The following is a 12,963-nucleotide window of genomic DNA, read 5'->3' as shown; positions in this document are numbered from 1 at the left end:
TCTTTTTGTTTGCATTTTGATCCTTATAATTAATTACACATCACATTTTGATTATTAAGTATTTTTTCATTTATCATTTTAATCCTTAAAACTTTTTTATGATTATTAAATATTTCAAATATACTTTTATAAATACAATTTTTACACATAAAATTAAAAAAATAAATAAATAAGATTTATAATATTTTAAAACTAGAATTAGGCAACAAGAATATTACAAAAAAAAACTTAATATTTTTTTTTTGAAAAGATACATGAAGACATAATTATTACAAAAAAGTAAATATTACAACAATACTAATAGTATAGTTAAGTTGCTCTGAAACCTCCCAAAACTCTAAAATATTGTCCTAACTAATTTTGTATAACCGAAGATGAAGCATTACAGATAGGGGTGGGCGTTCGGGTACCCTTTCGGGTTCGGATCGGGTATTTCATATTTTTGGGTATTTTGGTATAGAAGTGTAGAACCCGTTCGGGTATTTCTGTACTTCGGGTCGGGTTCGGACATTTTTAGTTCGGATTCAGTTATTTCAGATCGGGTTCGGATATTTAGATTTTGAAAAAAATATTAAAATTTTCATTTCTCAAATTTTTTGTATTTAAAAATATAATTTTCACTTAACTAATTTTTTTTTTAATAGATTGAATGTTTAATAGATTTGGACATAACTTTTTAAAACTAAAAATGCATTAATTTAGTTATTTTTTAAAATTTTTGGACTTAACAAAAATTGAAATAAAAAACTTGACATGCATTTTAAGTGAGTAGCAAATCATTTTTTCTGTAATTTTATATATATTATATGAGCTTAAAGTATGTGTAGCATCAATATAAATATTTTATATAAAATAAGAGACGTAGACTAGAAATATAAGGTTAATTATACATATGTTCGGTTATCTTCGGATATTCATTCGGGTTCGGGTATTATCCGTTCGGGTTCGGATATCCAATCTCTCCTAATTAAATACCCGTTCGGGTATTTTACTACTTCGGTTCGGATTTCGGTTCGGGTTTTTCGGATCGGGTTCGGGTGCCACTTCAGATATCGGGTAAAGTGCAATCCCTAATTACGGAAATATTTTTTTAATGAAATAATGTGATATTTTCTTGTAGTTTAATATTTAATTATCTATTTCTGTTTACAATTTTATATTTCAGTGAAAGATTTTATTAATTAATATTACTGTAATATTTTTATATGTGTACTAGTTATTTATAAAATGTTTATGGATTTATAATTTTGAAGTTAAATTTGAAATTTTGCTTTTGAAAAAAAGACTTTGAAACTTCAAATATAGAATTTTAAAAACTGTAAAATAGAGAATTTTTTTGGAGATGCTCTTAGTATAATAAATTTTTAATCTTCGGTATTCAAACTTCCGAGTCAGTGCTTGAAAAAAATCGTGAGTCTATGTGCAGCCTTTGTATAGTTAGGACCAGAGTTAACTCATAAAAATAAATGTAGAAAAAAATATTTTGAAGCAAAACACAATTTTACAGTAACTTATATTATGAAACAAATTTAGTATTTTATTAATTTTTCTGTTCGTTTGCACATTTTTGTCAATATTTTTTGGTCAACCTTACATACTCCTAGTTTTAGCCGTCTTATAAAGATCTTTTGATTTTTGATTTTTTAGATTAGGGCCTTTTCTGCACCTAGTTTTGGGAAATCTCCATCCAATTAAAGAATAGCTATTTCCGATAAAGACTTAATTGCATCTTAAATTGCATGTCTAGATTCATGTAAAAACTCTAGGGAAATCGAAGCCTAATAGGCTAATAGCGTTCGGCTGTACTCTTCTCTTACTTATATATCTCATGGAAATTTCTTACCCCATAGACATGGCTGGGCTTGTAACCTCAACAAGGCAACAAAGTCCCTCCAATGGAAATCAAATTAGTTCATCTTCAAGATCTTTGGGAGGTGAAAATGATGATACAAACTGCTCGGCAAAGCTGCTTGACTTAGAAGCTCTTAACTGTCCTATTTGCTGCGTCCCACTGACTAGTAATATCTTCCAGGTTTTGTTTCTTTTATGTTCCTACCTAAATTTGTTATGTTCTAGAATTTCCTCGTATACTCGAGCATTGCGTTGTTGCTTCAGAGTAAATTGAGTTGTCCAGATTCTGGAATAAGAAAAAAATTCATTTGCTGGATATTTATTCCTTTATTTCTAGAAAAGTTGGTACAGATTTAATTAAGATACTCATGCTATTATATTTCAGTGTGACAATGGACATATAGCTTGCCCTACATGTTGTAACAAACTGAGGAACAAATGCCCTTCTTGTGCTCTTCCTATTGGTCTTATTCGTTGCCGAGCAATGGAAAGGGTGATTAAGGCAGTCATTGTCCCATGCCCAAACTCTATGTCTGGTTGCATAAAGAAGTTCTCATATGGGAATGAGTTAACTCACGAGAATGAATGTAGTTTCTCTCGTTGCTACTGCCCTGCACGGAATTGCAATTACACTGGCTCTTATAAGGATCTATACTCCCACTTCAAAACTCACAATAGTGAAAGGGGATATAGTTACAAATTTCTTTTTGGGGAGTTTGCTGAAGTTTACTTTGTATTGACTGAGTATACTTCAGTTGTTATGAGGGAAAATGAGGCCGGCCTACTGTTTGTCGTTCAGTGTTTCAGTGAGCCATATGGTGTTTATGTGACTGTGAGCTGTATAGCTCCTTCTGCTGATGAAATTGGTGAGTTCTCTTGTTTCATCTCCACTACTGCGGTCAATTATAGTATCCCTCATAATATCATGACATTTAAATCACCGAAGGTCATGAAAATTCGGAAATTGAGTTCTGAAACTCCTGAAAAGGATTTCTTCTTGGTTCCTTCCTTCTTCTTTCCTGGACGTCAATCGTTGAAGTTGCGGATTTGTATCAGCAAGTTGGAACAAGAATAAGAAAGCTGCAAGGAAGATAAAAATGCAGTTTAAATTTTCATGTCTTTTTTTCTTGTTTGCTCTTCTAATAAAAAGAAATTTTCATGACTAATTCCTTTCTATATATGTTACAAAATAAAATAAATGCTTTTTATTAGAAGAGGAAACAATTACATTTACATATGCAGTCAAGGCTAATGTGTTACATGCACTAAATCAATTTTAGTTAAGTGTTATTTTGGAATTATATATTGACAAACAAAATAATTGACTTTAATAACAAAAAAATACACGTAACTAAAGAAACTAAAAAACTAATCCAAATAGCTTTAAAATCTGATTAGTTATACAATTAACACATTTTATTTGATAGATTATTACTTTCCTCTTGTTAATCTAATATTTATCCGTCTTAAACAACTATTTTCCTTTTGAGTGCTACTATCTTCATCTGCAGATAAATCTGCAAATCTAATAACAAAAAAAATATATTTAAGAAAATCACATGTATCTTAACACTATATAACAGAAAAGTGCATAAATGTAAATCGATTAATAGTTTTTTCAAGAAAAAAATGTAAATTGATTAACAGTACTATAACATGTAAAATGACGTCAACATATAAGACAGAAGAGTGATAATTTGCATAATAATTATTATGATTAACTAAAATAGTTTTATTAACAATTGACATTAATCTAGTTACCTATGTCATTTTCACGTTATTCAGTGGTAAGAAGATGACCTAGCCTTTCTTTTGCCCTATAATAAACATAATAACCAAAACTTCTCTGTGAATAAAATTCAACTCAAAAAGATTGAAAGTTTTCTGAAAGAAAATATCAAAATACTCATGTTCGTTGTCTATTTTTTCTTTCTAAGAATAAGCTATTGAGCCAAAAAAAAAAAACAGATTTGTAAGTAAGCAATCTCTTTTTTGTTTGTCAAAGAAAAAAAAAGTAATAATCTACAAACATATCTGTAAAAACTTATTATTATTATTTTTTTGTTATTATTTTTTTTTTTTGTAAAAACTTATTATTACCTCAACTGTTGTTGACAATGCTTTGATTTATATTCGTTTTTTTGAAGAACTAAGCTGAGGAAATTCAATTGACATCTTCACTGTGAATCATGCAAAAAAGAGTAATTATAAAAGTGTATCAGTTTTCTGAACTTAAAGTGTGTGTACCTTTTCATCAAAGTGTATGTACTTTTTCATCCATTAGGATAGCTTTCATCCCGAGAAAAACTTCAAGTTTATGTTTGGGATAGTAGTCCCAGATCCGAGAGACCGCACTCTGATTTTCTATTTTTTAGATGAATTGAATGACATCTTCAACCTGAGTTCTGCACAAAGAGAGAAAGGATTATTTATTAGAGAAGAAGAGAATAATTATTCTAAGAAAATTGATAGAAAACAAAACATAAACTTGCAGCAGAGGTTTTAGAATTGACGATAGTGAAAAGAGAGAGATGAAACGATGGTAAAAAACGAGAGATGAATTGATGGCGAAAAAGAGAAAGAAAATAATATATAAACTAACTTTGTTCAAGAAAAAGTAATATTTAAACTAACTTCATGGTTGATCGTATGATGATGATGATGGTGGTAAGTTGAGAATAATTAGGAAATTACTTTGTGTGATAAAAACGTGGGTAGTTTATCCATGTTTTTCTCTTTTTATTATTAAATTAATTTATAGCAAATATATATAAGAATTTTTAAAATATAATTGACAAAAACTCGTAGAAAAGTTGATATCAAAATTCATATTAATAAGCGTAGAAAAGGTAATAATAATAATTGATTATGGGGGTGATTGGTAGTTGCTGTAGGTGCTGTCCACAGCCCTATTTATTTCCACAGCACCAAATTCAGAGCAATCAAGCTTTAAATTTTTTTTTGAAACCACAGCTCTTAAAATATCCTACAGCTGTACAAGTGCTCTGCAGAGCCAAATATCCAAAGCAATTTTTTAGTGCTTCAATAAAATTCTACAGCAATAAAATCTAAAGCCACAGCAAAAAGTCTACAGATTTTTTTCTACAGCAAAATATTTAAAGCTACAGCCATTACCAATCGGACCCTATGGATACACATGGGTGAGAGTAGTTCTTCATAAAAACGTGACGTATATTTATCGTTGCAGGAAAACTAAGATCCATAAAACAATGGAACTCTTACTTTTTTTTATTATGTGCTGTAGACACGATGCAAGAATGCAATGATTGTTTGTTTTATGTAAAGCTTTGCCCTGGGCACAATTTAAAGAAACATTAACCTTGAATTCTTCATCGTAAAATTTCAAAATTTAGAGAATTCTTTGAAGATATGATACTTGTGTCACAGATACAATATATAGAAGAAAGTAGATTAATTTATGTAGGAGATAATAAAATAGTTTCAAAAATTATAAGTTAACGTGAGTTTAAAAAATAAAAAAAAATAGAAATATAGGTAGTTGAAGATTTACATTGCAGAAAAGTAGGAGAAAAGATATTTTAGTTTTAATAAAACTTTGCGTCTGAGAGAAAAATTCAATTGTTTTGTTTTATTATTTTTGAAAACTTTTCCACATGCCAATTGTTTTTTAAATTTGTTTCTAAAACTTTTCCACATGGCAGTATCTGATTCGCCAAGCGACTTGCACTTTAGTATATCAAGGATATTTATCATTCTGAACATATAAAACAACAACTACATATATATAGCAAAAAAACACATTATATATATATTTTAAATATACATGTTATAAAATATAATATGTTTTAAAATAAAATATTTCAAAAAGAGACAATTTTGTATTTTGAAAGCGCGGATCAATATCTAATAACTTATTATTTATAAATTGTTAAAGACTTCTTTGATTGAGCCAGTGATCTAATAGACCTTGAAATCTATGGGATGGTCCGGGTCCGGTCCCTGGGAAAACATAAACATTTACACCACCATACGGTTGGTCCTTTATACCATTGGATTGAGACTTTATATAACAAAATTGAAATGACTAAAACGTGAGTTTTAACTATTTATCCACACGTAATAATCACACCAATAATGTTGTTTGAAATTTAAGTTTAAACCTCATCATCGCTAAACATTCTTTCTATAAACTAGCCAGCTATCAAATATATTGTCAAATTTCAAAGAAATGCAACTTGTAAGCTTCTTATAACTTAGTCGTCAACCAAACCAGTAACTTATGTAACTAATGTAGTTTGGCCTTAAACCGAACCCAAAAATCCAAAAGAGGTACATACAAACCGTTACATATGTAGTTTGGTTCATAGATCATCAAATGATTCCTCTTTTCCTTATCAAGTATCAAGTTTATCTCTGTCCCTCAGTCTTCTGTATCCTCGTCTTTCATGTACTTCTCTTGCACGGCAGCAACTGTGAACACTATCGTTAAAGAAAACAACTCTTTTTGTTGTTAAAACATCAAACTAAACTCAGAGCACTTGATAGAAACAAAACAATGGTTAAGAATATTTAAAGCTAAAGGATATCTGTTATATTCCCAATCAGTTTGACGAACTGAGATCTTGCTGTATTCAACGACACTTGCATCAATGCCGGCAAATATGTATCCATTGCTCTTATCAATGAGCTTCACCAGTTCCCCAACACTTTCTTTATCCTGAAAAACCAAAACGCTCAGCATCAAGAAAAGATGCTTCAAGAGAGAGTTGCAGAGGAGAGAGAGCAGACCTGAATATCCAAGGTTGTAAAACTAACAAGACCGTAATCTTCAACCACACTACACAGCTCACCCGTTAGTTTCCTGCAACAAGAACATCCAAGTCATGAGATATTGATAGTGCATATTGACTAGCTCTATACCAACCTGTACTTGACGGAGCGAGGATCTTGATTAAGATAATTCTGCAAGTATGACAAGTCTTGAACATCGGTATAGAAATCTAAACCGAAAGCTACATTGAGACACAAAGAAGGTAGTTAGTTAATGAGTTTATAACTCTAAAAATGGATGTTATGAGAGAGAGAGAGACGAGATCTTTAAATGGTTTTAATACCTAGCTTCCCGTAGTTTCCAATAAGATCGATCTTAGACAAGACATTGATATGGGGGAGTTCCATATGAAGCATTGTGGATAAAGAGAGAAGCAGCGCGCTTACATAGTTCCCAGGGTCAGTACATAGAACGGAGTCGATTAGTTGCACAGCCGTTAGCTGCAAGAAAGAAAAAGAAGAAGAGTTAATGACATGTATAGACTCTTTGGTAACACAACAATAAACGAGAAAAAGAAACATACTCTAAGGTTCAAGGATTTGGTCAGCTTTGTGAGAACCTTCTTGGTACTGTCATGATTGAAGAAGAGTTCCACTTGGCCAGGAAAATCAAAGAGAAAGTAATGGTCTGCCAAAAAAAATATGTTTTCAAGAACTCTTGTTAGTAGATGATATACTGGAAGAAAGGGTAATTGAGTTTAGTGTGGCTAACCCTTGGAAAGAGGTTTTAGTTTAGCTTCTAGCCAGTCAATGTTCTTCTCCAAGTATTCCATACAGTGTAGCAAGCCTGTTTCGGGGCAAAAGTTTTCGTTAAATTTGGGGACCATTATCAAGAAGAAGGGGAGCAATAATGATTACCTCCGTTAGGACCAAGTGAACATTCGGCCATAACAACTTCTAACTTAATCAGTTCTTCTATGTTCACAGCACACTCATACCTAAACATCAATGTCAAGAAACAACACTCACACCATGACTATTCACTAATTACTAACATTATAACAAGTTTTTGGCATTAAAAAAAAAGGGATACGGTAATGCATCGTTTGCAGGATCCAGATTAACAACAGCAACCTTCCTGCAAAACATATAAAAGGAGAGAATAGTTTCAGAGAAGTCCTCACGAATCTCTCTGGCAAAACAAAGACAAGGCAAATGAAACTGCACCTAAGACTATAAGCTCCAAAGCTGGTTAATTCCAATATCTCTTATTTGACACTCCCATGAATTAAAGTTTGAAACTTTTTGAAATTCTACAAAGCTAGAGAGACAGAGATAAACAACCAGTTACCCTTATTTGAAATTCCCATAAACAAAAGTTTGAAGCTTTATGAGTTCTTCTACAGAGCTAGAGACATAGAAACTACCAATTTGACACTCTCATAAACTAAAGCAACAAACTTTGTAAGTTCTACAAAGCTATAAACAGAGTAAACAGCTACAAAAGAGCAAGCTTCTCTCTTTGATCCAAAACAAGTAAAGAAATAAGTTACCTGCCGATAAGGGAGAGGAACTGAGACATGCCATTGCAGTAAGTAGTCTTGCCTGATCCAGGTGGACCTATAACTATTTGTCCAAACACCATTTCAAAGCGGAAGAGATCACAACAAAAGAACGGACTTGAGCGCAACAGAGACACAGATGGTCGATAGAATTAGAAAAGAAGAAGGGATTGAGAAGAGGGTGAGAGACAGCAACTCAAAGCAGTCGTCTTTAGGGTTTATTAGGGGTGGGCGTTCGGGTACCCGTTCGGGTTCGGATCGGGTATTTTGGATTTTTGGGTATTTCGGTATAGAGATGTAGAATCCGTTCGGGTATTTCTATACTTCGGATCGTGTTCGGGTATTTTTAGTTCGGATTCGGTTATTTCGGATCGGGTTCGGATATTTAGATTTTGAAAAAAAAAATTAAATTTTTCATTTCTTAAATTTCTTGTATTTAAGAATATAAATTTTACTTAACTTATTTTTTATTTTTAATAGATTAAATGATTAATAGATTTGGACATAACATTTTAAAACTAAAAATGCATTAATTTAGTTATTGTTTTAAAATTTTGGATGTAACTTTTTGTTAATTTTTGAAATAAAAAAACTTGACATACTTTTTAAGTGAGTAGCAAATCATTTTTTCCGGAATTGTATGTATATCATATGAACTTAAAGTATGTATAGTATTAATATAATTATTTTATATAAAATGAGAGATGTAAACTAGAAATATAAGGTTAATTATACATATGTTCGGTTATCTTCGGATATCTATTCGGGTTCGGATATTATCTATCTGGGTTCGAGTATCCAATCTATCCTAATTCAATACCCATTCGGGTATTTTACTACTTCGGTTCGGATTTCGGTTCGGGTTTTTCGGATCGGGTTCGGATGCACTTCGGATATCGGGTAAATTGCCCACTCCTAGTACTTTATACAAAGCCCATCCAAAGTCTTGCTTAAACCGAACCGGATCAGAAACCGGTTTATGCAAACCGTTATTTTGTTTCAGAGGTTCTTTTGGCTCTGTCTCGCCGCTTTTGCTATCCGATTTTCTTCTTCAGGACGAGCTTATCGTCTCCCTCCACCAATGGCTTCTCTTCTCAATCTCTTCAAATCATGTAGACCCTTTACTCCAATTCAACTCCCTTCCCGTCTCAGACCCGGAAAGCTAACTCAACCCCGTCGCTCTTTCACCCCTCTCTCATCATCATCAACATACAAAGGAGATTCCACTCCCAGCGTAAAGGACCTTTGGCTGCACAACACGATGAGCAGGAAGAAAGAGCTGTTCAAGCCCAAGGTCGAAGGCCAAGTTGGGATGTACGTTTGCGGCGTCACTGCTTACGATCTCAGCCACATTGGTCACGCTCGCGTCTACGTCACCTTCGATGTTCTCTTCAGGTATGAGAAAGAAAAAGCTTCAAACTTTTTTAATGGGTTTATGTAAAGTTTTGATCTTTTGATTTTTTTGGGAATTAGGCAGGTACCTTAAGCATCTAGGTTATCAAGTCTCTTATGTTCGAAACTTCACTGACGTTGATGATAAGGTGAGATGATGATATTAAGAAAGTTCTTACAATACAACTTAAAGCTCTAGTTACAAGTTTAGATCATGTTTCTTGAGGAATGTTTCTGTTAGAACCTCTTAAAGCTTTGAGTTTTGTGTTACTATTAGTTCAATGACACAAGTATCCAGTCTCTGTTACTACACTGATTCTATTCTCAGACCGGATTCAGCTATCCATATTTTGTCTTTTTGATGCTGAACGTGACTAGGGAGTTGTTTCTGCATAAGCAAATGTGTCTTTCAGAGCTAACTCTTCTTGGTTTAATAAGTCTTATACAACTTAAGCTCTGGTTACAACTTGAAACTTACAAGTTTAGAGCAAGTTCAGAACATCTTAAGCTTGAGTTTTGTGTTACTGAACAAGTGGCCAGTGTCTGTTACTGCAGTGATTCCATTATTAGACCGCATTAAGTTATTCATTTTGTCTTTCTGACGCTGTTGTTATTGTAAAAAGCTACTGAGTCATTAGAGTTCAAATTTTGTAGATAATTGCCAGAGCCAATGAGTTAGGGGAAGATCCAATCAGTTTGAGCAGACGTTTCTGCAAGGAGTTTAATCGAGATATGGAACAGCTTCAGTGTTTAGATCCTTCTGTCCAGCCACGCGTCTCTGATCATATACCTCAGATCATCGACCTGATCAACCAGGTTTTTTACTTCCTCTAGCTCCTTTATCTCGTTGGTCATTTGTGTTTACATTCGTATGTGATGATGATTCTCCTAATCAGATTATTGATAATGGCTATGCCTACGAAGTTGATGGAGACGTATACTTCTCAGTCGACAAGTCCCCAACGTACGGAAAATTGTCTGGGAGAAAGTTAGAAGACAACCGTGCAGGCGAGAGAGTGGCGGTTGACACAAGGAAGAGACATCCTGCAGATTTTGCTCTCTGGAAGGTACGCCTTTTAGCTCTTCATTGACTTTCTTTGTTTTAAGTTTTTAGAATGTTTTTTTTATTGTTTTTTGGCAGACTGCAAAAGAAGGGGAGGTGTCTTGGGAGAGTCCTTGGGGAAGAGGAAGGCCTGGTTGGCACATAGAGTGCAGCGCGATGAGCGCGGCTTATCTAGGCTATAGTTTTGACATACATGGTGGAGGGATGGATCTTGTGTTCCCTCACCATGAAAATGAAATTGCCCAGAGCTGTGCTGCTTGTGATAGCAGTGACATTAGCTATTGGGTACATAATGGTTTTGTTACTGTTGACTCAGAGAAGATGTCTAAATCTTTGGGGAACTTCTTCACTATCAGACAGGTTAAAAAAAACACTTAAAAGTTTTGAACTTTTCTCTCTTCAAGTGATTAATGTCTAAAACTCTTTTGACACTTGCAGGTTATAGATCTTTATCATCCTTTAGCTCTGAGACTGTTTCTAATGGGAACTCATTATCGGTCTCCTATCAATTACTCTGACTTCCTCCTCGAGAGTGCTTCTGAACGTGTTTTTTATATCTATCAGGTAATCACTGGCTAAGGTTACATGCTTTTAAGTCTAGGATGCTTTAATGTTGCTATATAAGAAGTGATGATGATATGTTCTTCTTCAGTACAATCCGTTGAGGATGCTTATCTGTTTATTGACAGACGTTACACGACTGTGAAAGCGTTTTAGGCGAGAAAGATTCAACGTTTGACAATGGTTCAGTTCCTTCAGACACTTTGACAAGCATCAACACTTTCCGCAGTGAATTCATTGCCTCAATGTCGGATGATCTTCTTACTCCTGTAACTCTGGCTGCAATGTCAGAACCATTGAAAACCATCAACGATCTCATTCACACCCGAAAGGTAAAACATAACTTACTGCAAGAGTCTGCTTAATGTTATAGCTTTAAGGCAGTGATGATTTTTGATTTTCAGGGGAAAAAACAACCAAGAAGAGAAGAGTCACTTAAGGCTCTAGAGGCATCAGTCAGAGAAGTTCTTACTATTTTGGGGCTTATGCCCACAAGTTACTCAGAGGTACAGCTTCCCATTTTTTGCTCCTTCCTTTTATGTTCTGTATTGAAATGTTCTGTTCCCTCCTGTTTGTCAGGTTCTTGAGCAGCTAAAAGAGAAGGCACTAAAGCGAGCTGGACTGAATGAGGAAGATGTGTTGCAGAGAGTGAAGGAGAGGACAGAGGCAAGGAAGAATAAAGAATATGAAAGATCTGATGAAATTAGGAAAGAGTTGGCAAATGTTGGGATTGCTTTGATGGATAGTCCTGAGGGAACAGCTTGGAGACCAGCCATTCCTCTTGCCCTTCAAGAACCTTCAACTACAACTTGAGCGCTTTTAAACTATGTACTATAATCTCTATTCTTTTGGTTTTAACGGGTTCTATGTATTTTTTTTTGTATCATTTTTGTTGATTTCGACTAGATTATAAAGAGTAACAGTGGATTCTTCTTTTACTAAAAAATTTTTTTTGTTGGAATTCAGCGATGGATATGCTCAGTAATCATAGAAAGTTAATTGTTTATTTGATTAAAATAAATATATATTGCTTATACATATACATTTGAATTTTGTAATTAGAAGTATTTTTAACTCAGTTTGGTTGTGTATTGACATCTTGAAGTACTTCTTTTGAACAAAAAAAGAAGTACTTGAAAGCGAAAGAAAATGGAAATGGTGTTTTGTTTGCCATTTTTTTTTTGTTTTAGGTTCAAAATCTTGTTTTTGACTAAAAGAAGCAAGATTTTATTTTATCTTTTGTAAGAAAGAGATTTGAACTTTGGAGTATGCATGTGGTGGAGTCTCACGAGGGTTTCACTAAATATAGGTTTGAGGTGAGTAATGATGAAACAAGAGAATCAAGAGGAAACTCGGGGTCCATCAGTTCCATGTCGATTGTCTGCACGATATATTTTAAAAAATGAAATATTCGTTTCAGTATAAAAATGTTAATAATGGAACTATGTAATCTATACTATACTATCAGAGTGTCCACGTAGGCACAAAAAATCGTCCAATCAGAGAATCCGAAGTTGCCACGTCATCTCACTTTGTTTTTCGTAAAAAATGAATAAACAATGCAAAGGAAAGGATCGAACCCGGGTTAGTATTACATAAATATAGGACAGATACCACTAAGCCATTGAAACTTTCTTGAACACATATACAAGAATCACTAAATATGTAATCACAAACTCTTATGTACATTTACAATAATATGGATTCAACTTTCAAGACTCCGATATTTTGTTTTGTAAAAAAAAATAAGTAAGTGACTAAGCTAATATATTCTTTGAAAGT

The 12,963-nt window shown here is 33.4% G+C and overlaps 3 protein-coding genes and 1 long non-coding RNA gene across 5 annotated transcripts; 2 read left to right on the top strand and 2 right to left on the bottom strand.

Moving 5' to 3' along the window:
• The first annotated feature begins 1,283 nt into the window (after nucleotides 1-1,283).
• LOC106451380 (E3 ubiquitin-protein ligase SINA-like 7) lies at nucleotides 1,284-2,926 on the top strand. The gene is made up of 2 exons (XM_022719325.2): nucleotides 1,284-2,032; nucleotides 2,237-2,926. The coding sequence occupies exons 1-2, from the start codon at nucleotides 1,829-1,831 to the stop codon at nucleotides 2,924-2,926; spliced, it is 894 nt and encodes a 297-aa protein (XP_022575046.2). The 5' UTR covers nucleotides 1,284-1,828.
• Nucleotides 2,927-3,156: 230 nt separating this feature from the next.
• Nucleotides 3,157-4,686, bottom strand: LOC111215601. Its single transcript, XR_002664487.2, has 3 exons — nucleotides 4,099-4,686; nucleotides 3,952-4,031; nucleotides 3,157-3,376 (listed from the first exon to the last, which is right to left on the bottom strand). It is a non-coding gene; the product is annotated as an uncharacterized LOC111215601 (long non-coding RNA).
• Nucleotides 4,687-6,051: 1,365 nt separating this feature from the next.
• LOC125575058 (GPN-loop GTPase QQT1) lies at nucleotides 6,052-8,348 on the bottom strand. Its single transcript, XM_048780823.1, has 10 exons — nucleotides 8,157-8,348; nucleotides 7,697-7,741; nucleotides 7,522-7,601; nucleotides 7,376-7,450; nucleotides 7,188-7,291; nucleotides 6,948-7,104; nucleotides 6,758-6,845; nucleotides 6,622-6,694; nucleotides 6,420-6,550; nucleotides 6,052-6,305 (listed from the first exon to the last, which is right to left on the bottom strand). The coding sequence occupies exons 1-10, from the start codon at nucleotides 8,246-8,248 to the stop codon at nucleotides 6,254-6,256; spliced, it is 897 nt and encodes a 298-aa protein (XP_048636780.1). The 5' UTR covers nucleotides 8,249-8,348; the 3' UTR covers nucleotides 6,052-6,253.
• An 873-nt stretch (nucleotides 8,349-9,221) lies between these two features.
• Nucleotides 9,222-12,142, top strand: LOC106451381 (cysteine--tRNA ligase, chloroplastic/mitochondrial). 2 transcript variants are annotated; one of them, XM_013893307.3, is made up of 9 exons: nucleotides 9,222-9,560; nucleotides 9,643-9,706; nucleotides 10,212-10,373; nucleotides 10,454-10,624; nucleotides 10,699-10,980; nucleotides 11,059-11,184; nucleotides 11,310-11,513; nucleotides 11,586-11,687; nucleotides 11,761-12,142. In XM_013893307.3, exons 1-9 carry the CDS (start codon nucleotides 9,247-9,249, stop codon nucleotides 11,992-11,994), a joined length of 1,659 nt encoding a protein of 552 aa, XP_013748761.2. In that variant the 5' UTR covers nucleotides 9,222-9,246; the 3' UTR covers nucleotides 11,995-12,142. The 2 variants fall into 2 exon arrangements, with proteins under 2 accessions (XP_013748761.2, XP_013748762.2); XM_013893308.3 differs by having other exon boundaries at nucleotides 9,230-9,560; nucleotides 9,639-9,706.
• Nucleotides 12,143-12,963: the final 821 nt, after the last annotated feature.

The sequence above is a fragment of the Brassica napus genome, chromosome A5 (assembly GCF_020379485.1).
Source record: "Brassica napus cultivar Da-Ae chromosome A5, Da-Ae, whole genome shotgun sequence".
Lineage (NCBI taxonomy): Eukaryota > Viridiplantae > Streptophyta > Magnoliopsida > Brassicales > Brassicaceae > Brassica > Brassica napus.
This window is presented reverse-complemented; position numbering and strand designations above follow the sequence as displayed.

Coding starts and splice junctions, on each gene's coding strand:
- LOC125575058 (XM_048780823.1), bottom strand. CDS start 8,248: ATGGTGTTTGGACAAATAGTTATAGGTCCACCTGGATCAGGCAAGACT. Junction 7,602..7,696: donor CCTGCAAACGATGCATTACC/GTATCCCTTTTT, acceptor ATTGATGTTTAG/GTATGAGTGTGCTGTGAACA. Junction 7,105..7,187: donor CCAAATCCTTGAACCTTAGA/GTATGTTTCTTT, acceptor TCTTTCTTGCAG/CTAACGGCTGTGCAACTAAT.
- LOC106451380 (XM_022719325.2), top strand. CDS start 1,829: ATGGAAATTTCTTACCCCATAGACATGGCTGGGCTTGTAACCTCAACA. Junction 2,033..2,236: donor TGACTAGTAATATCTTCCAG/GTTTTGTTTCTT, acceptor ATTATATTTCAG/TGTGACAATGGACATATAGC.
- LOC106451381 (XM_013893307.3), top strand. CDS start 9,247: ATGGCTTCTCTTCTCAATCTCTTCAAATCATGTAGACCCTTTACTCCA. Junction 10,374..10,453: donor TCATCGACCTGATCAACCAG/GTTTTTTACTTC, acceptor TCTCCTAATCAG/ATTATTGATAATGGCTATGC. Junction 11,514..11,585: donor ATCTCATTCACACCCGAAAG/GTAAAACATAAC, acceptor TTTGATTTTCAG/GGGAAAAAACAACCAAGAAG.